The sequence below is a fragment of the Globicephala melas genome, chromosome 17 (assembly GCF_963455315.2).
Source record: "Globicephala melas chromosome 17, mGloMel1.2, whole genome shotgun sequence".
Lineage (NCBI taxonomy): Eukaryota > Metazoa > Chordata > Mammalia > Artiodactyla > Delphinidae > Globicephala > Globicephala melas.
The window spans coordinates 47,542,385-47,564,807 of record NC_083330.1 but is presented as its reverse complement, the minus strand read 5'-3'; the positions used below and the strand labels follow the sequence as shown (position 1 = coordinate 47,564,807).

The 22,423-nt window shown below is 37.8% G+C and overlaps 1 protein-coding gene across 2 annotated transcripts in view; it reads left to right on the top strand.

The window, feature by feature from the left end:
• The window catches only part of LRP12 (LDL receptor related protein 12), an 84,435-nt gene that overhangs the window by 48,338 nt on the left and 13,674 nt on the right, over nt 1-22,423 (top strand). For both annotated transcript variants that reach the window (XM_030863077.2, XM_030863076.2), the window contains one exon: nt 16,684-16,819. In XM_030863077.2, coding sequence (XP_030718937.1) covers nt 16,684-16,819 — 136 coding nt within the window. The remainder of the gene's footprint in view (nt 1-16,683; nt 16,820-22,423) is intronic.

Genomic DNA, 22,423 nt, shown 5'->3' with positions numbered 1-22,423 from the left:
TCTTGCGTCTCCCTCCCACCCTCCCTATCCCACCCCTCTAGGTGGACACAAAGCACCAGGCTGATCTCCCTGTGCTATGCGGCTGCTTCCTACTAGCTATCTATTTTACGTTTGGTAGTGTATATATGTCCATGTCACTCACTTCGTCCCAGCTGACCCTTCCCCTCCCCGTGTCCTCAAGTCCATTCTCTACGTCTGTGTCTTTATTCCTGTCCTGCCCCTAGGTTCTTCAGAACCATTTTTTTTTTATATTCCATATATATGTGTTAGCATATGGTATTTGTTTTTCTCTTTCTGACTAACTTCACTATGTATGACAAATTCCATCCACCTCACTACAAATAACTCAATTTCGTTTCTTTTTATGGCTGAGTAATATTCCATTGTATATATGTGCCACATCTTCTTTATCCATTCATCTGTCGATGGACACTTACCTTGCTTCCATGTCCTGGCTATTGTAAATAGAGCTGCAATGAACATTGTGGTACATGACTCTTTTTGAATTATGGTTTTCTCAAGATATATACCCAGTAGTGGGATTGCTGGGTCGTATGGTAGTTCTATTTTTAGTTTTCTGAAGAACCTCCATACTGTTCATAGTGGCTGTATCAATTTACCTTCAACACCAACAGTGCAAGAGGGTTCCCTCTTTTCCACACGCTCTCCAACATTTATTGTTTGTAGATTTTTTTTTTTTTTTTTTTTTTTTTGCGGTATGCGGGCCTCTCACTGTTGCGGCCTCTCCCATTGCAGAGCACAGGCTCCGGACGCGCAGACTTAGTGGCCATGGCTCACGGGCCCAGCCGCTCCGTGGCATATGGGATCTTCCTGGACTGGGGCACGAACCCGTGTCCCCTGCATCGGCAGGTGGACTCTCAACCACTGCGCCACCAGGGAAGCTCTGTAGTTTCCTTGATGATGGCCATTCTGACTGATGTGAGGTGATACCTCATTGTGGTTTTGATTTGCATTTCTTTAATGATTACTGATGTTGAGCATCCTTTCATGTGTTTGCTGGCAATCTGTATATCTTTGGAGAAATGTCTGTTTAGGTCTTCTGCCCTTTTTTGGATTGGGCTGTTTGTTTTTTTGATATTGAGCTGCATGAGCTGCTTGTATATTTTGGAGATTAATCCTTTGTCACTTGCTTTGTTTGCAAATATTTTCTCCCATTCTGAGGGTTGTCTTTTTGCTTCCCTGGTGGTGCAGTGGTTAAGAATCCGCCTGCCAATGCAGGGGACACGGGTTTGAGCCCTGGTCTGGGAAGATCCCACATGCTGTGGAGCAACTAAGCCTGGGCGCCACAGCTACTGAGGCTGCGCTCTAGAGACTGCGAGCCACAATTACTGAGCCTGTGTGCCACAACTACTGAAGCCCGCGCACCTAGAACCTGTACTCTGCAACAAAGAGAAGCCACTGCCATGAGAAGCCCGCACACCTCAACGAAGAGTAAACCCTGCTCGTCACAAGTAGAGAGAGCCCACGTGCAGCCAAAAATAAAAATAAATAAAATAAATAATTTAAAAAAATACTGTATATGCTTTCCTTTGCTGTGCAAAAGCTTTGAAGTTTCATTAGGTCCCGTTTGTTTATTTTTGTTTTTATTTCCATTTCTCTAGGAGGTGGGTCAAAAAGGATCTTGCTGTGATTTATGTCATATAGTGTTCTGCGTATGTTTTCCTCTAAGAGTTCTATACTGTCTGGACTGACATTTAGGTCTTTAATCCATTTTGAGTTTATTTTTGTGTATGGTGTTAGGGAGTGTTCTAATTTCATTCTTTTACATGTAGCTGTCCAGTTTTCCCAGCACCACTTATTGAAGAGGCTGTCCTTTCTCCACTGTACATTCCTGCCTCCTTTATCAAAGATAAGGTGACCATATTTGTGTGGGTTTATCTTTGGGCTTTCTGTCCTGTTCCATTGATCTATATTTCTGTTTTTGTGCTAGTACCATATTGTCTTGATTACTGTAGCTTTGTAGTATAGTCTGAAGTCAGAGAGGCTGATTCCTCCAGCTCCATTTTTCTTTCTCAAGATTGCTTTGGCTATTTGGGGGCTTTTGTGTTTCCATACAAAATGTGAAATTTTTTGTTCTAGATCTGTGAAAAATGCCATTGGTGGTTTGATAGGGATTGCATTGAATCTGTAGATCGTTTTGGGTAGTATAATGATTTTCACAGTGTTGATTCTTCCAATCCAAGAACGTGGATCTCTCCATCTGTTTGTATCATCTTTAATTTCTTTCATCAGTGTCTTATAGCTTTCTGCATACTGGTCTTTTGGCTCCTCAGGTAGGTTTATACCTAGGTATTTTTTTCTTTTTGTTACAGTGGTAAATGGGAGTGTGTCCATAATTTCTCTTTCAGATTTTTCATCATTAGTGTATAGGAATGCAAGAGATTTCTGTGCATTAATTTTGTGTCCTGAAACTTTACCAAATTCATTGATTAGCTCTAGTTTTCTGGTAGCATCTTTAGGATTCTCTATGTGTAGTATCATGTCATCTGCAAACAGTGACAATTTTACTTCTTCTTTTCCGATTTGGATTCCTTTTATTTCTTTTTCTTCTCTGCTATGGCTAAAACTTCCAAAACTATGTTGAGTAATAGTGGTGAGAGTGGGCAACCTTGTCTTTTTCCTGGTCTTAGTGGAATTGCTTTCAGTTTTTCACCATTGAGAATGATGCTGGCTGTGGGTTTCTCATATATGGCCTTTATTATGTTGAGGTAAGTTCCCTCTGTGCCTACTTTCTGGAGGGTTTTTATCATAAATGGGTGTTGAATATTGTCGAAAGCTTTTTCTGCATCTTTTGAGATGATCATATGGTTTTTCTCCTTCAATTTGTTAATATGGTTTATCACATTAATTTATCACATTGATCACATTGCATATATTGAAGAATCCTTGCATTCCTGGGATAAACCCCACTTAATCATGGTATATGATCCTTTTAATATGCTGTTGAATTCTGTTTGCTAGTATTTTGTTGAGGATTTTTGCATCTATGTTCATCAGTGATATTGGCCTGTAGTTTTCTTTTTTTGTGGCATCTTTGTCTGGTTTTGGTATCAGGGTGATGGTGGCCTCATAGAATGAGTTTGGGAGTGTTCCCCCCTCTGCTATATTTTGGAAGAGTTTGAGAAGGATAGGCGTTAGCTCTTCTCTAAATGTTTGATAGAATTGGCCTGTGAGGCCATCTGTTCCTGGGCTTTTGTTTGTTGGAAGAGTTTTAATCACAGTTTCAATTTCAGTGCTTGTGATTGGTCTGTTTATATTTTCTGTTTCTTCCTGGTTCAGTCTCGGAAGGTTGTGCTTTTCTAAGAATTTGTCCATTTCTTCCAGGTTGTCCACCATTTTATTGGCATAGAGTTGCTTGTAGTAATCTCTTATGACCCTCTGTATTTCTGCATTGTAAGTTGTTACTCCTCCTTTTTCATTTCTAATTCTATTGATTGGAGTCTTCCTTTTTTTCTTGATGAGTCTGGCTAATGGTTTATCAATTTTGTTTATCTTCTCAAAGAACCAGCTTTTAGTTTTATTGATCTTTGCTCTCATTTCCTTCATTTCTTTTTATTTCTGATCAGATCTTTATGATTTCTTTCCTTCTGCTAACTTTGGGGTTTTTTTAATTCTTTCTCTAATTGCTTTTAGTGTAAGATTAGGTTGTTTATTTGAGATATGTCTTGTTTCTTGAGGTACGATTGTATTGCTATAAACTTCCCTCTTAGAACTGCTTTTGCTGCAATCCCATAGTTTTTTGGGTCGTCATGTTTTCATTGTCATTTGTTTCTAGTATTTTTTTATTTCCTCTTTGATATCTTCAGTGATCTCTTGGTTATTTAGTAGTGTATTGTTTAGCCTCCATGTGTTTGTATTTTTTACAGATCTTTTCCTGTAATTGATATCTAGTCTCATAGCGTTGTGGTCAGAAAAGATACTTGATACAATTTCAGTTTTCTTAAATTTACCAAGGCTTGATTTGTGACCCAAGATATGATCTATCCTGGAGAATGTTCCATGAGCGCTTGAGAAGAAAGTGTTATCTGCTGTTTTTGGATGGAATGTCCTATAAATATCAATTAAGTCCATCTTGTTTAGTGTATCATTTAAAGCTTGTGTTTCCTTATTTATTTTCATTTTGGATGATCTGTCCATCATCCATCCATGAAAGTGGGTGTTAAAGTCCCCTACTGTGATTGTGTTGCTGTCGATTTCCCCTTTTATGTCTGTTAGCATTTGCCTTATGTATTGAGGTGCTCCTATGTTGGGTGCATAAATATTTACAATTGTTATATCTTCTTCTTGGATTGATCCCTTGATCATTACGTAGTGTCCTTCTTTGTCTCTTGTAATAGTCTTTATTTTAAAGTCTGCTTTGTCTGATATGAGAATTGAGAATTGCTATTCCTGCTTTCTTTTGATTTCCATTTGCATGGAATATCTTTTTCCATCCCCTCACTTTCAGTCCATATGTGTCCCTAGGTCTGAAGTGGGTCTCTTGTAGACAGCATATGTACAGGTCTTGTTTTTTATCCATTCAGCCAGTCTGTGTCTTTTGGTGGGAGCATTTAGTCCATTTACATTAAAGGTAGTTATCGATATGTATGTACCTATTACCATTTTCTTAATTGTTCTGGGTTTGTTATTGTAAGTCTTTCCCTTCTCTAGTGTTTCCTGCCTTGAGAAGTTCCTTTAGCATTTGTTGTAGAGCTGGTTTGTTGGTGCTGAATTATCTTAGCTTTTGCATATCTGTAAAGGTTTTAATTTCTCCATCAAATCTGAATGAGATCCTTGCTGGGTAGAGTAATCTTGGTTGTAGGCTTTTCCCTTTCATCACTTTAAAATATGTCCTGCCACTCCCTTCTGGCTTGCAGAGTTTCTGCTGAAAGATCAGCTGTTAACCTTATCTGGATTCACTTGTATGTTAATTGTTGCTTTCCCTTGCTGCTTTTAATATTTTTTCTGTGTATTTAATTTTTGACAGTTTGATTAATATGTGTCTTGGCGTTTCTCCTTGGATTTATCCTGTATGGGACTCTCTGTGCTTCCTGGAGTTGATTATTTCCTTTCCCATATTAGGGAAGTTTTCAACTGTAATCTCTTCAAATATTTTCTCAGTCCCTTTTTTTTTCTTTTCTCCTGGGACCCCTATAATTCGAATGTTGGTGTGTTTAATGTTGTCCCAGAGGTCTCTGAGATTGTCCTCAATTCTTTTCATTCTTTTTTCTTTATTCTGCTCTGTGGTAGTTATTTCCACTATTTTATCTTCCAGGTCACTTATCTGTTCTTCTGCCTCATTTTTTCTGCTATTGATTCCTTCTAGAGAATTTTAAATTTCATTAATTGTGTTGTTCATCATTGTTTGTTTCATCTTTAGTTCTTCTAGGTCCTTGTGAAACGTTTCTTGTATTTTCTCCATTCTATTTCAAAGATTTTGGATCATCTTTACTATCATTACTGTGAATTCTTTTTCAGGTAGACTGCCTATTTCATCTTCATTTGTTTGGTCTGGTTGGTTTTTATCTTGCTCCTTCATCTTCTGTGTATTTCTCTGACTTCTCATTTTGCTTAACTTACTGTGTTTGGGGTCTCCTTTTTGCAGGCTGCAGGTTCGTAGTTCCCATTGTTTTTGTTGTCTGTCCCCAGTGGCTAAGGTTGGTTCAGTGGGTTGTGTAGGCTTCCTGGTGGAGGGGACTGATGCCTGTGTTCTGGTGGATGAGGCTGGGTCTTGTCTTTCTGGTGGGCAGGTCCATGTCTGGTGGTGTGTTTTGGGGTGTCTGTGACCTTATTATGATTTTAGGCAGCCTCTCTGCTAAGGGTGGGGTTGCGTTCCTGTCTTGCTAGTTGTTTGGCATAGGGTGTCCAGCACTGTAGCTTGCTGGTCGTTGAGTGGAGCTGGGTCTTAGCATTGAGATGCAGATCTCTGGGAGAGCTTTTGCCATTTGATGTGGAGCCGGGAGGTCTCTGGTGGACCAATGTCCAGCACTCGGCTCTCCCACCTCAGAGGCTCAGGTCTGACACCCAGCCAGAGCATCAAGACCCTGTCAGCCACACAACTCAGAAGAAAAGGGAGAAAAAGAAAGAAAGAAAGAATAAAATACAGTTATTAAAATAGAAAAAAATTAGTAAAAAGAAAAAAGTAATTAAAAAAAGAGAAAGAAGAGAGCAGCGAAACCAAAAAGCAGATCCACCAATGATAACAAATGCTAAAAACTACACTAAAAAAAAAACAACGGACAGTCAGTACCCTAGGACAAATGGCAAAAGCATAGCTGTACAGACAAAATCACACAAAGAAGTGTGCACATACACACTCACAAAAAGAGAAAAAGGAAGAAAAAGTATATAAATATAAAATTAAAAGAAGAGAGCAACCAAATCAATAAACAAATCTACCAATGCTAATAAGCTCTAAATACTAAACTAAGATAGACGTAAAACCAGAAACAAATTAGATACAGAAAGCAAGCCCCAAGTCTACAGTTGCTCCCAAAGTCCACTGCCTCAATTTTGGGATGATTCGTTGTCTATTCATGTATTCCACAGATGCAGGGTACATCAGGTTGATTGTGGAGATTTTATCCACTGCTCCTGAGGCTGAGAGATTTCCCTTTCTCTTCTTTGAGATTTCCCTTTCTCTTCTTTGCTTGCACAGCTCCTGGGGTTCAGCTGTGGATTTGGACCCGCCTCTGTGTGTAGGTCGCCTGAGGGCATCTGTTCCCGCCCAGACAGGACGGGGTTACAGGAGCAGCTGATTAAGGGCCTCTGGCTCACTCAGGCCGCAGGGGAGGAAGGGGTATGGAATGCGGGGCAGAGGCTGGTGTGACGTTGCAACAGCCTGAGTGCAGTCAGTTCTCCCAGGGAAGCTGTCCCTGGATCCTGGGACCCTGGCAGTGGCGGGCTGCACAGGCTCTCGGGAGGGGAGGTGTGGATAGTGACCTGTGCTTGCACACAGGCTTCTTGGTGGCTGCAGCAGCAGCCTTAGCGTCTCATGCCTGTCTCTGGGGTCCACGCTGAAAGCTGTGGCTTGCACCCATCTCTGGAGCTCGTTTAGGCGGTGCTCTGAATCCCCTCTCCTCGAGCACCCCAAAACAATGGTCTCTTGCCTCTTAGCCTGGTCCAGACTTTTTCCTGGACTCCCTCCCAGCTAGCCGTGGCGCAGTAACCCCCTTCAGGCTGTGTTCACGCTACCAACTCCAGTCCTCTCCCTGGGATCCAACCGAAGCCCGAGCCTCAGCTCCCAGCCCCTGCCCACCCCGGTGGGTGAGCAGACAAGCCTCTCGGGCTGGTGAGTGCCGGTCGGCACCGATCCTCTGTGCAGGAATCTCTCACTTTGCCCTCCGCACCCCTGTTGCTGTGCTCTCCTCCGTGGCTCCAAAGTTTACGCCCCCCCGCCACCGCCCATGAAGGGGCTTCCTAGTGTGTGGAAACTTTTCCTACTTCACAGCTCCCTCTCAGAGGTGCAGGTCTCATCCCTATTCTTTTGTCTCTCTTTTTCCTTTTCTCTTTTGCCCTACCCAGGTACGTGGGGAGTTTCTTGCCTTTTGGGAGGTCTGAGGTCTTCTGTCAGTGTTCAGTAGGTTTCAGTAGGAGTTGTTCCACATGTAGGTGTAGTTTTGATGTGTTTGTGGGGAGGAAGGTGATCTCCACGTCTTACTCCTCCGCCATCTTGAAGGTGCCCCCTGATTCTTACCTTTTAAATGATAATTAAAAGCTTTCTCATCTTAGACTAGTAAATATTGCTGTTAGAGTGCTACTACTTATTTCCCTAAAAAGAAAAGTTCAGTTTGCTGACTTCTTGAAAAAATTAGAATGAAATTTGGAGTAATTCTCAGGGATAGTATCACGTCCAACCTCTCTCTCCTTCCGGCTCAGTCCATCCTTAGTGTGTTGACTGTTCTGACATTTCCATTATGACAGCTCAGCTATTAAAGGAGTCAAAGAAATCAAGATGCTAAGTGCGAGCAACAAACCCAGTCAAGGGCTTCCCTGGTGGCGCAGTGGTTGAGAGTCCGCCTGCCGATGCAGGGGACGTGGGTTCGTGCCCGGGTCCGGGAAGATCCCACATGCCGCGGAGCGGCTGGGCCCATGAGCCATGGCCGCTGAGCCTGCGCGTCCGGAGCCTGTGCTCTGCAACGGGAGAGGCCACAACAGTGAGAGGCCCGCATACCGCCAAAAAAAAAAAAAAAGCCCAGTCAAGTTGCAAGAAGGGGATTTTCAAACTGAAGAAGTTTCTTCCTGGCCAGGACTTCTTTGGTTCCCTGTTGAGTTGAGGGCTGAGCTGTGTCATACGGGGCACAGCCTGCCAAAGGACCACTCTTGTACTTCCACGTCATTCATCTTGCAGATTCTGATACTCACTTGGTACTTGCCCTGTGTTGTCAGTGACCCACGGCCTTCATACTAAGTATGCTTGCTTTGTAAACTCTGACCAATCTGTCCAGTATTAAGTATCTTTAAGAACACAACCACTTTTCATTAATCACCCAGCCTTCTCTACTTTCCTCTTCTCTGTTTCTCTTTCCTTTGAAATAGCTCCCTCAGCATTCACTGCATACCCTTATTGCTTCTATTCTGCCCCATTCCCTAATCAGCTAACCTATAGTTAATGTATATATGTACGTTTTATTATTAAAAAGTTCTAGAATCCTGTTTACAAAGTCATTTTTTTAATTCCAAAGAGACTAAGAAGCAGTTTCTTCCTGCCTGCAGTCCCCATATAGATTTGTAGCAAATAGGAATCAGTCTTTAGAAGCTTTAAATCTAAGGATACCCTCTTTCTCTGTGTTATCATAGATCCTATACCTTTTCTCTGCACATTAATATAGGACCAAGACATTTTTTACCAAAACAGACCGTTTTTATCTTTGTTGAAATTCTGTTGAGGCAGCTTTCCGCCCACCCCCTGATAATTATTCCAGGTGTCATAGGGAGCTCCCTAGTGGGCAGTAGTGTGTCTTAGTGGTTAAGAGTGCAGCTCTGAAGCCTACTGCCTGTGGTCCAATCCCAGCTGTGACACTTTTCTGACCTTAGGAACATAACTTCTCTGTGCCTCCATTTTTTCCTCATTGGTTAAATAGGACTAATAATAATAAGAATTAAATGCGAAAAGACACAAGAAAAGGAAGTGCCTGATAGGCAATAACATTATCATCAGCCATGGGACCCACAGACCTGACCACACACGCCTCATTTTGAGTATACTCATGGGCCTTGAACTTGTGAACCATAAGCTTCTGACTTGCAACAAAAATCTCATCTTCAGCACTGTGCACCATACTTAGCCATAAGTTTTCAAACTGGTGCCCTTCTAAATTGGTGTCTGCTTTCCATGCTAATCATCTAACTATACATTTTAATCTTCCCGTGTCTCGGTGCCTTTTATTGCTTACAGAGGCACAGCATTTGCCATTGCTCGATTCACTTACTACCCTCAGACTCATTCGTACTCTCATCCCACATGGCTGTCCAACAGTCACCATTTGCTCACTAATTTATTATTTTGAAGATGGTATTTTATTAATTTCGTTTATTTCCGTTGGAATCAAACCCTTCTTATTCGTATTTTCATCATGTGGAATTGCTTTTGTATTTAACAGCCAAAATGGAGTTAGTATTTATAAAACACTCTATACTCTGAAAAACGAGATGGCCAAATGATAGTGACCACGGTTGACTATAAATGCTGTCCTTCGCTTGTGAACAGGGTGAGCGTGCTTTTGTTTCATACTGAAACTGTCATAAAGTAAAATTTTACAAGTAGTGGAGCTTCTGTATTTGCTTCTTAGCTGATCTCTTTGCCTCACCAGTTTCCCTTCCCACAGGTTACAGTTCAGCAAAGTAATCTTCACAGAATATTTGTATCATATCACTTCTTTTAGCAGTAGCCTATCTTGCCTTAACTGGTATCTATAGAATTGAGTCATTAAATTCTTTTAATTTGGAATGTGCTCTTTTTACTTCTTTTCAATGAAGGAAATACTATGTTAAAAGTCGAGTAAACTTGACTTACATAATGCAGGCCCAAATGTAGGACTTATTTTTTCTGTTTAATAATACCCCATGCCCTATGATGCATTGCTTTAAATTACTTTATGCATTATATCATTTAGGATCATATTGTCTTGTATGTTCTCATACCTGTTTATGTTTCTTGGATTCAGTTAGTAAGCATAAATCATTTTTACGAAACTTCAATGTCAATGAGAGCATTAATTTTCTTCATTCTCTTCTTTTGTGCCCTTTTTTTTTTTTTTTTTTTTTGCGATACGCAGGCCTCTCACTGCTGTGGCCTCTCCCGTTGCGGAGCACAGGCTCCGGACACACAGGCTCAGCGGCCATGGTTCACGGGCCCAGCCGCTCCGCAGCATGTGGGATCTTCCTGGACCGGGGCACAAACCCGTGTTCCCTGCATCGGCAGGCGGACTCTCAACCACTGCACCACCAGGGAAGCCCCTCTTAGCCCCTCTTTTGTGCTTTTCGTATTGTATCTTATGTACTTAAGGTGGTCAGTAAACATAGCTGATTTTTACTTACATTTCAGTTTTGTGGTTTGTTAAAACCAAAGGCACAAAGATTTCAGGTCCCTTTTAGCCATAAAGTGCCAACAACCCTTGTCGGTTTTGAAAAGAAACCCAATTCTTCATGTGTGGAACAGGAAATTGTACTTTTTCTTTTAAAAGTAGCTCATTTCTAACCATAAATTTCCTTGCGTGCCTCTTTTTTTCAAGCTTTAAAAACCATGAAATCTCAAATTGAAGGGCAGTTTATTCGACGTTACTTTGAAGTTACCCTCTTCTCTCCCATGTAGCCTCTAAAGGAGAGGTCGTTGGACCAGTTTATATTTTTTAAATGGTTGCTTTAAAGATAATAGGTATGATGGACTAATCTAGTTTTAAAACCATAGTTATTTGCTTTTCTGTGGGACTATTGCACAAGTATCAGAATAAACATGAAGAAGTCTTGAGTGTTTCTCAATCAGTTTTATCCTATTTTCTAAACTATACAGTGGGATCTTTGTGTTTTAAACCCGGAAATTGTCAAAATCTTATTAAGAACTCCATCAGAGAATCTCTACCTATTTATTCTTCAGTTAATTCTCCTTTTCTTCATTGAGAACATACATGGTAAATTTAAAACTGTATATATTTAGTTTAGCTTTTTAGTGCATTTTAACCAGTAGCATTGTAATAATGGCATTTTCTTTTATTTTTCATTCCAAATGTCCTGTACACTAGATTCACTACAAATGAAATAGGCTTTTGGGGACTAATCAGATAACCTAATCACTGCATTCTCCTGTGAAGAAGTCTCTATCCAAGTTGAAAGTTGCTACCTTTTTTGAATGAATGTTTAGAACTCTTTTAATTTGGGAGCTTCTGTTTCTGGAGTTATGGGAAATTTATCAAAAGTAGAGTTACATATCATCATCATCATCCAAAATACATGAGCATTTGTTTATATCGAAAGATACTGACTAAAGTAAATTAAATAGATTTTTTTTTTGGTAGATATTTGTGTTCTGAGAACAAAAAGTTGATACTGGTTATTAAGTGATATATTAAGGAAGCAAAATGAACAAAGACTAAAATATAGTCATTCCTGCCATAATGCCATGTGTGTGTTCCTGGAAAATCTCACATTCTGCAAAAGTGAACACTAAACTAACAGGGCTTATGAGAAAGGTAGTGTTGGTACAGATTGCTTCCAGCTGTGTAACTTTTTAAGTCTAGCCCTACCAAGTAAAATATCGATCCAGATGGCAGCACAGATATCTTCTGACGTTTACACCTAGACCCAGTCCATACTTTGCAGCCATGTACTCTGGAGTTCATACTTCCTCCTTGAAGATATTTGCTTCTAGTGGAGACCAGTTTAATCAAAACTAAAAACATAATTCGGAGATACCCTTCATCAATTAAGGTGTTTTATTTTATTTTGATAGTGGGGAAAGGTGTTCACATCTCCGTCTATACTTGCAGCCTCCCAAGATAGCTTAATATAAAGGAAAGTCAAGTAATTCTTTAAACCAGTAAAAGTAACCACTTCTTGCAGTAAAGGAAGGTGCTTCTGTAGGGGTTTTCTCCTGCCCCTGGTTACTTCAAATCATTAATATGCTGGGAATAAGATCTTTCACAACTTTGCATTATACTGAGAAGATTCCTCTATTTGCCAATTACATATAAACTAACTCTATTGAAGAAATAACCAGACAGTAGCTATTGATAAAATAACTATGTGTAAACAATAGAGAAGATACGGCTAGAATAAATGGAGGTAAGAGAAGGTCAGGTTTGGTACATCCTAAATTGGAGTATAGTCAAAATCTAGAAAGATGAGGTTCAAACTAGCAGAACCAAATAAAAATTTTCTTTAGAGCAAAAAGAAATTCATTCCATAAAGCAATGTTTTGTGAGTATGTATCCCAACCCATGTCAGATAACCAGTTAATTGTGGCATAATTTCCCATTCTTTCAAGAGTGTAATGGTGCCCAGCACATATTAAATGAACAATCACTGCCCTCTTTCCCATTTAGCCTGAACACTGCCTTAGCAATCATCTCAGTACCTCATTCCAGGCATTACTGCCAACCAATCTGATTTGGCATATCTTGTGACGTTATTTATTAACAACTTGCTGTAATCCAAGCAGTGTGCTAATTCCTTTACCAAAATAATTGTATTTAATTCTTGCAGCACTCTATGTGGTAGGCAGTTTTTTGAGGAAGTGGATGCTTAAGTATTATCAAACTGATTGCGGGGCTTCCCTGGTGGCGCAGTGGTTGAGAGTCCCCCTGCCGATGCAGGGGACACGGGTTCGTGCCCCGGTCCAGGAAGATCCCACATGCCGCGGAGCAGCTAGGCCCGTGAGCCGTGGCCGCTGAGCCTGCGCGTCTGGAGCCTGTGCTCTGCAACGGGAGAGGCCACAACAGTGAGAGACCCATGTACCGCAAAAAAACAAAAAAAACTGATTGCAATAATAAGTCACCTCAAATCCTTTATGGAAAAGGGTATAATATGAAATGAATAATAGTATAAATATAACAAAATAAGAAAACAGTGAAATTACAGTTGATGGTAGATACTTAAGCTGAAGTGTTATTATAAGTTGGGAATGGGAAATCATTATGAGATACTGAAATAATGGAAAAGTAGAGGACTCAGAAAGCCAGTTGGAAGATTGGGGCAGATATATAGGAGAAAAAGCAAGCCTTGATTTAAGAGGTGGTGAAGGCAGCCTCAGGTTCTGACTTCGAGATTTCTAGTTTTAGCTGCTGTGAGCTTTATTTCCTGTGCTTAAAAAATCCTTGAGATTGCTTGTGGTATTCTTAAAGTAAGTTTTCTTTTTACTTGAATTAGGTGAAATGACTATTCCTTTTGCCAAATATGATGGCTAAGATAATAACGGTTCAGAATATAGAATAAAGAGAAGGATTTGAGAAACACGCAGTTCTGATCATGTTGAATTTGAGGTTGGAATGTCCAGTGGGCCCTTGATTGTGCAAAATCTCTGGGTTAAAGATTTTTCAATTCATGAACTATAGATCATAGTGGAAATGTAGGAGTGAATGAGATCTTCCATAGAGAGTGAGAAGAGTAGAAGGCTTGGGCATGAACCATGTACACCAGTACATCAGGAGCTCTCTGAAGAAGAAGGATCTAGTGCTAGAGAACTAACACTGAGTAGTCTGAGTTAGAAGAACCAGAAGAGTGATGTCAGCAAAGTCAAGGTAGTACAGTATCAAGAGGAAAAAATTCACTGCCAGGTGCTCTGGAGAGATCAGGTACCATTGGGAGTGAGGGTACATTTGATTTGGTGGTGAGCTCAGTGATGGCCTTTGCTTGCTAACACAGTTCTTAAGGGGTAAAGGTAAGAATTGGAAGTGTGATCTCAGTGGATCAAAGAGAAAATGCAAAGTGATGAAATGCGAAAAAAATGTATCAGTGCTTCCTGATAAGTATCAGAAATCTAGTGGAAATATATTATGATGATGAGGGGGGCCATAATTTAGGGCTGAAATAGACCTTAGAGATATCCAAACAGCAACTCCTTATTTTAACACATGAGGAAACCAAGTCTTAAAAAGGTTTAGTCGTTTATTCTGTGGCAAAGCTAATAGTGGCAGATAGAACAGATGGCATCTAGGTCTCCTGATTCCAAATCTGCCAGTATATGTAGGCAAACTCTAAGCTCAAAAGGGAGGGAAATTTTTTTATGATTTTTAATGTTGATCACACTGAGCATTTGGATTTATTCTTTCTCATATATAAAAGGGAATAAGTTATGGTTCTGCTAGAGTATATTAATCTACATGCCCAATGTATTAATATTGTACGTATAAAAATGTTGATAAAAAGCCACTGGCTGGATCTAAAACAAACTGCCAAACTCAGTCATGTTGCAAAATTTAAGCAAAATATGTATTCATAACCCATTAAGAGAAAATAATTTTGTTTTTGATTGGTGAGAATCATTAATATTTTTAAATAATGTTATAAAAGTACTAAGTGGATTAGAAATGTAAAATACTGAATCTTAAAATAACCACTCTTTTTTACGAGTGGTATGTCTTATCCTTTGGCAATTGTGTGAAAATATTCACAACAGTATTTTTGAGCATCCAAACCAGATCATAATTTCTTTAGTCTTTGGTATAAGAGCACCACCTATGGGTTTCTCAGATGTTTGGGGAAAAAAAATTTAAGCAAAACATAATAAAATTATTTCTAGTTTTTCCCTATAATTAGTCTCTCCATCTCCATTTATTTAAAGGTTAAGAGTTGTTTGCTTTGTCATAGATTATTCCCACCCAGTTTTTGGATGTGTCTCACTGCTGTTAGATCAGCTAATAAGTATTTCAGTACTTATATGCCATTTACAGTGTTATACTTGTAAGTTAAACAGTTTAACTCAAAATTGTATTATTCTCTTTAATGTAAATGAATCTTTTAATGAAAATGAACAGTGTTTTACATCCTGGGGGAGAGACGATAATAGTTTTTGCCAGTTTATTTGTATGTTTGTATCTTCATGAACTTAAGAATTTGTTCAGTATGCTGCTACAAAATGGCAAGAGGAGGTAAAGAAAGAAAAAAGGTCTTATAAATGATTTAGGCATCTTTTCATTAATTATTGTGATAATAACTCATTAGAACAAGGTTGGAAGCAAAACTCTGGCACTTCAGTGTTAATAAGCCCAAAATAGAATCACATTTGGATAAATTTAGTCTTTTTCTAAAGTATCAAATTACACTTTTTTGTAAGGGAAATTTTACTCTTAATGAAATTTAACAAAAAAAAATTGGAAGCTTTGTGTGTGGGCAATAAGATGTATGCTTAGGCTCTTGATATATTATATCCTTGTGTTTTATGCCATGAATCTCTGTGTCTGAAAAGTGATTAAAATCAAGATCATTTTGGCGGTATACCCTGATTCCAGACTAGACACATTTTAGACGTGAGCCTGCAGAGGTTTAAAACCTCGACTGCATGTTTTTTTCAGGGAGTGGGTTATTCTATAGAAATAAGTGTTGACTCTTTGAGCAATATAGCTTGCTTTTATTTTGATCATTACGGATACAAACTTTGTAAAATCACTTCCTAGCATAATTACCCTAAGTTGAGCAGACTGTAACCTCTATTACACACACGCACGCGCGCACACACACACACACACACACACAGTGGTCGTTTAGGCAGCTGCTCTCCCCACTTCTAATTTGCTCCTTCTAATCTGCTCTTACTTTAAAAATAAGCTAATCCAGTTTGTCAAAATTGTATCAGACAAGAGGTTCCAAGATTTTACATTTTCCTGAAGGTTTAAACATTCATTGCATTTTCTTGTAACCAGTGACTCTTTTACAAATTAAGGGAGAATAAATTGTCAGATTATCAGCAGAATTCTGGATTGGTAAAATGTGAACTGTGAGAGTTCAAGATAATGAAAGGAGAAGAATACAGGGAAAGTGTTGGTAGTAGTTTAAATTTATTCTCTGTTCTAGGATATTTAGATATCTAACCACACCATGCTACTTTAATCACTGACTATTTCAAGCCTTTATTTTTAAAATAATTTAGGAATCATTTATGACCCTGTAATAAAGTTTCGAAGTATTCATGGAATGAATTAAAGAACTGCTTTGAAGTAATTTTGAAGTAATGTTTTGCTGCCTTTATCCAATCATCCACTAACTTCTTAACAACCCAGCATCTTACTGTTATGTTTATATGTGCTTTCCTTTAATTATTGTGTTCAGAATACTATTTATCTGATTTTTTTAAATTTAAAGTGTCCAAAAAGTAGTTCAGTAAAGTTGAACTTTAGCTGGTTTATAATAAAATAAATTTAAAAGTGAATTTTGAAAAAAGATAGATGGATCAACTGATCTCCATGGCTAACGCTAGCAATTTAACAATTTTAATGTTATTCAGAGATCCAATTTGAAAACTTCCACACCTCCCTAAAACGTTGTATTTAATTAGAATAAGATACTTTGACTAAAAGGGAAGAAAATAAAATAATTTCATTAGAATAATAAAAGCTTTTTAAGGTCGGCAATACTATATTTTATTGTATATGATTTGATGTCTGAAGTTTTCTTTTTAAATAAATACTGATTTACTTAATGCTTTGTTTTAAAGTATAATAATTAGCTAAGATTGCTTTGACTATCTTCCAGCTTGTGGAGAAACTCCAGAACAAATTCAAGTACCAAGTGGTATAATCACGAGCCCAGGCTGGCCTTCTGAATATCCTGCCAAAATCAACTGTAGCTGGTTCATAAGGGCAAACCCAGGGGAAATTATTACTATAAGGTAATTCAGATACCTTCCTGTATTATTGTATGATATTTTATTACAAAGTATAAATTCAGTTTCCAAGTATCATTGCTCAACATGCAGTAATATAAAAAGATGATTTTTCAGAAAATATAGTAAATTATATTTATCAGTACCATCTTGAGGGTAGGAATAGCAACCCGTTCTTCCTCTTTTATTAGGGCATGTGTTTTGAATATTTTCTAATGGCGGTAATGAATTTGCACTGAGCCATCCGTATTCTTCTAGGCAATTTTTTAACAAAAGGTACACATTTGCAAAACAGCTTATTAAGATCAACAGTGTAATCTTTGGCCATGAGACAAATAAACAGGACTCAGTAATCCACTTGGAGATCTAACCCATAATCTTGGTCTTGTTAGTAGAGTCCTCTACCATAAGGAGTTAAAACATGATTGTAGGCTACGTCTGTGTATAAAACTTGAAATAAGCTGATGATGGATAAATACTGTGTCTAGAAAAATCTTTCTTTCATAGCACTGAGACAATAGAACATTTGTTAAGAATACAAAATGAAAGATACTCCTAGGGGAAATAACCATAAGTTTAAGATCCTAAGAATAAGTATGATATAAATCAGGAAAATTAAGATTATTTTACAGACATTTAAAATTGCAGAGAAAAACTGTGGGAGTAAGATGTTAAGGAGGAAACATTCAGTGGAACTAGATATTGCTTGCTTAAGGAAATTATATCAAAGCTATTAGGGAAAAAAAAAAATTTGCCTGAAGGGGAGAAAAAAAAATAGTGTACCTAAACAAAGAACCATGACACAGTTAAGAATGCCATTCCTGTCACAGACAGTGCAAAGGCATCTTTGACATTCTTTCATTAATTACATTTTTATAGGTAAGGATCATGGAATTTTAGATTTGGAAGAGACCTTGCAGATCATAGACATAGCCCTTAGTTTCACAATTTTTTACAAATGAGATTGTAAATTTAGCCTATTTTTGAATCTTTCCATGCTCCTTTTTTATATTCATTAACTAATGAGAAAACCAGTCTCTTGAGGAACACAACTGTAGTCTATCCCCTTTTTTCTGTGGCAGCCGTAAAACAGGGACATATGGTATGTTTTTCTTTGGTTCCTCTCTGCCCCAGGCCACATCTTTGGGAACACTGGAGCTGAGCTTCTGTGGAAGCTGTAACACTCCTCTGTGGGAAGTATGATCCCTTGCTTGATGGATGGGTAGGATGTACCATTAAGGTTATCCTTCTGCAGCAGTACCAGTGTTGGAATCTGAACAATATGCCTATTTTCTGTTACTTATAACATGACTAAGCACAAATGTGTTTACAAAGTAATATTTTACCATAAGGATTCCAAATATTTTTTAAACATAAAACTAGACTTTTTGGAGATTTTTTTTTCTTTTAACCTAAAAATCCAACCCCAAATTAAATTTGCAGCCTACCAGCTCAGTTATGTAAAACTTGGAAATTCTTGCCAGCACAAAGGAGGTGACATGGAATCCTGCCATCTGGTTCTGATCATGTGTTGGATCCTTGAGATTTCACAAAGCTACGCTAAAAACCAAGCAAAATAGTGAAATGCAGAACAATATTAGAGGTGAGCTCCACATCTAAGGGAAGAGTTCCTAAATTCTGGATGGAGTTAACAAATTTGGATTTACACAGCTAGCCTCATAAAATCAGAAAGTAATTTTAGTAATCGTCCTAGTTCTTATTGAAACCATTAACATGGTAATACCAAATTTTAAAAAGATGACACATCCACATAATACACAAAGAAAGTCAGGTTTCACTTGTGAACATGGGTGTAATATCTTAAATATATTGTTCAGAAGAAATTTATACCATAATCAAATTCAGCTCATTTAGACACACAATTGAGTCAATATTAGGAAATATTAATTTACCATATTAACAAGTCACAGAAAAGGTATATGATTACCTAGACTAGACAGATGTTTTAAAACTTTTTGGTAAAAACAAAATCAAGATTCATTCCTGAGTTTAAAATAATGAAAATCTAGATAAAAGAGAGAAACTAAAATTACCGACTATGAACAAACAATATTTAGACCTCTCCGTATAAAACTGGTTAAAGATGGTGATATATAAACATTTTTATCCCTTCCCTTTAAATCTTCCCAAATCCACAAAGGCCACCTTATCCACAGGAGGTAGAGGATTGGATTCTCGTTCCCTGCTTGAAGCCAAGGAGTAGGGTCAGGATATTTTGCTCAAGAAAGGAGGCTGAAAAAAACTTCTACTAACCACTGCTTGAACTTTCATGGGGCTGAGAGCTTAGAAAGGTAGGAGACATACCATAATAAGTAGGAATTTAACTAAGTCCCCACTGACTCTGTAACCGGGTCTACACTACTACTCTGAACCACCATCTTAGGACTGGTTTTGGGATGGAGACCTAAGTGGAGGTAGCTACAAAACATGCCGTGGGGGAACGTAGGAGAAGATAAAATTTTAAAAACAAAACAAAAACAGCACCAAAAATCTTTCACAAAAGTGTACAACCCAAATTTCTAGAATGTTTGAAAAACTTTAATACTAACCAAAACAGCCAACAAAATCAAGTTGGAACAGATTTACTACAGGTGTTGTACAGTTTAATATATTGGGGTTTTTTTCTTAACCTTTTTTATGCCATGAACACTTTGGTAGTTTGGTGAAACCTATAGATCCTTTCTCGGAATGTTTTCAAATTTATAAAACAAAACACATAGCATTACAAAGGGAACCAATTATTCCTGAAGTATAGCTATCAGGTATTTTTACAAATTTATAATATGATAGTACATATATGCTTATTTATTAACATATTAGTGAGCAAGCCATGCTTTTAACAATTATAATTTCAAAGTGGTTTTGAGTGTAAATAGTTATTCTAGATCTCTATTAAAACTGAAATATAAGATGAAATTATCTGTGATTTCTATTGGTGACAGTGTGAGAGGTACTATAAAAACTATTCATGAGACTTCCCTGGTGGTGCAGTGGTAAGAACCCACCTGCCAATGCAGGGGACACGGGTTCGATCCCTGGTCCAGGAAGATCCCACATGCTGCGGAGCAACTAAGCCCGTGCGCCACAACTACTGAGCCTGCGCTCTAGAGCCTGAGAGCCACAACTGCTGAGCCCATGTGCCACAACTACTGAAGCCCGCATGCCTAGAGCCCATTTTCTGCAACAAGAAGCCACCGCAATAAGAAGCCCGCGCACCACAATGAAGGGTAGCCCCCCCTCACCGCAAGTAGAGAAAGCCCACATGCAGCAACAAAGACCCAATGCAGCCAAAAATAAATAAATAAATTTATTTAAAAAAAAAAAACTATTCATGGTTTGTTGTTCATATTCATAAGTGAAGGAAATGTTAAATTTCAGTTACAGATGGGTGAAAATAAAGTTGTAAATTTTTCTACTGAATTTGAGAATTTGAGAGAATAGAAACACTGAATACTCTTACTTGGACTTTATTAAACCAAAGCAGAGGGAAAGAAACTTTTTTAAAAAACCTTCAAAAACCTATTAATACAGAAGAATACAGGAAAGGAGGAAAATGAGAACCCCACTCCCCACCCCAAAGAGAAAAGCTATTCAATCAAAAAAACTCACTTAACCTTTAAAAGATAGACTATCCAATCAGGTTTATTGGTTGGTTGATTGATATGATTCCTCTCCGATGGGCTTAATAAGAACATACCTAAAACAGCACCAACAGAAAGTCTAAAACATGAAGATAGGAGGGCTTCCCTGGCGGCACAGTGGTTGAGAGTCCGCCTGCCGATGCAGGGGACGCGGGTTCGTGCCCCGGTCCGGGAAGATCCCACATGCCGCGGAGCCTGCGCTTCCGGAGCCTGTGCTCTGCAACGGGAGAGGCCACAACAGTGAGAGGCCCGCATACCGTAAAAAAAAAAAAAAAAATGAGGATAGGAAAAGATAAGCTATGGAAGTACATATCAGGAGAGAGCTAGTGCAGGAAGGTTAACATCAGTCGTAATTAACCTTAAGACACAAAGTATTAGTAACAAATGGAATAATCCACTAGGAAGATAAAATCCTGGTTCAACATTGTGTACCTAATAACACAGCATAAAACATAAGCAAAGCAGACTGTGGGGGGAGTTACCAAGTTTGACCAGGTTTGACTAGTGCACAATTCAGTGGAAGTTTCTAAACATATGTTTTAATCTGAAGTTAATACATTAAACAGGAAAACAGTAAAAATGGAGAAGATTTGATAAAACTAACAAACTTGATTCAGTAACGCATGTATTACATAGGTGTGTAATGTTTATACCTATTTCAGTGAATAGAGAATGCACATTCCTTTCAAAGACATATGTGACATTTATTTAAAAATTGATTATGTATTAAATAAAGGAATTCTGAATGTATTTCCAGACTTTACATCATTCAGATTTTCTCTGATCATAATGCAGTTAAATTAGAAACCAACAATTTAAAAAACCCCATATGTTCAGAAACGTATTCCTAAATAACTTCTGCATTAAAGATGGAAATCACAATGAAACTCAAAATATTTTTAAGTAGCCATAATGAAAGTATTAGATATTAAAACTGTTGGAATACATTGAAAGAGTACTTAGAAAATTTTACAGCTTTAATGCATTGATTTAAAAATTAGTAAGATGGAAAATAAATAAGCTCAGCATTTTCTCAAGAGTTTAGAAGAAAAACTACAGGGTAAATCTTTAGTAGAAAAAATAAAGTTAAGATCAGAAAATAATTAAATAGAAAAAATAACCAAAAACTGGTTTTCTGAAAGAGTGAGGAAAATAGACAAAGACAGATCTCAAGGCAAGAGTGAAGAAAAAAGAGGAAAGGTACAAATAAAAATTTTTTAAAAAAGTGTCTATAGTTATAAATACAATAATAGAGACTTTAGAAGTCGTAAAGGAATATCATGAATGGTTTATACTGATACTTTTATACAATTAGAAGAAATGAATCATTTTCTACGTGTGTTACCAAAATTGATTCAAGAAGAATTAGAAAACTAATGAATGCAATCGCTATTAAAGAAATTAAATCAACACTCAAAATAAGATTCTACACCCAGATAGTTTTACAGGCAAGTTTTGCCAAATGAATAGAGAAGCAATTTCCTTAACCTGATAAGTTATCTGTTTAAAAAATTTAAAAATCAAACTTAATATTGAAGTTAATTTTAGCACTAAGGACCAAGACAAGGATACATGCTTTCACTGCTTGTACTTGAACCTCAGTCAATACAACGTTCCAACAAATAGAGGTTAGTGGTATAAAAAAATGAAAAGAGGTGAAACTTTCCTTATTTGCCAATACTACACTTACCTACATAGAAAATCCAAACAAATTTAAAGACCACAGATATGAAAATTTAACCAGTTGTATGAAAGTACTATGTAAAGCTTTGCAATGATAAATTTTACTTTCAAGATAAAATGATAATTTCTAAGAAAACTTAAATTATCAAAACTGACTTAATGAGTTTAGGAAAGCTGATTAAACCAAAAAGCATGAAGAAATTGAAAATCTCTACCCTAAATCATCTGTACTCTGAAGAGGCACAAGGGCACAGGTTTGTAAACA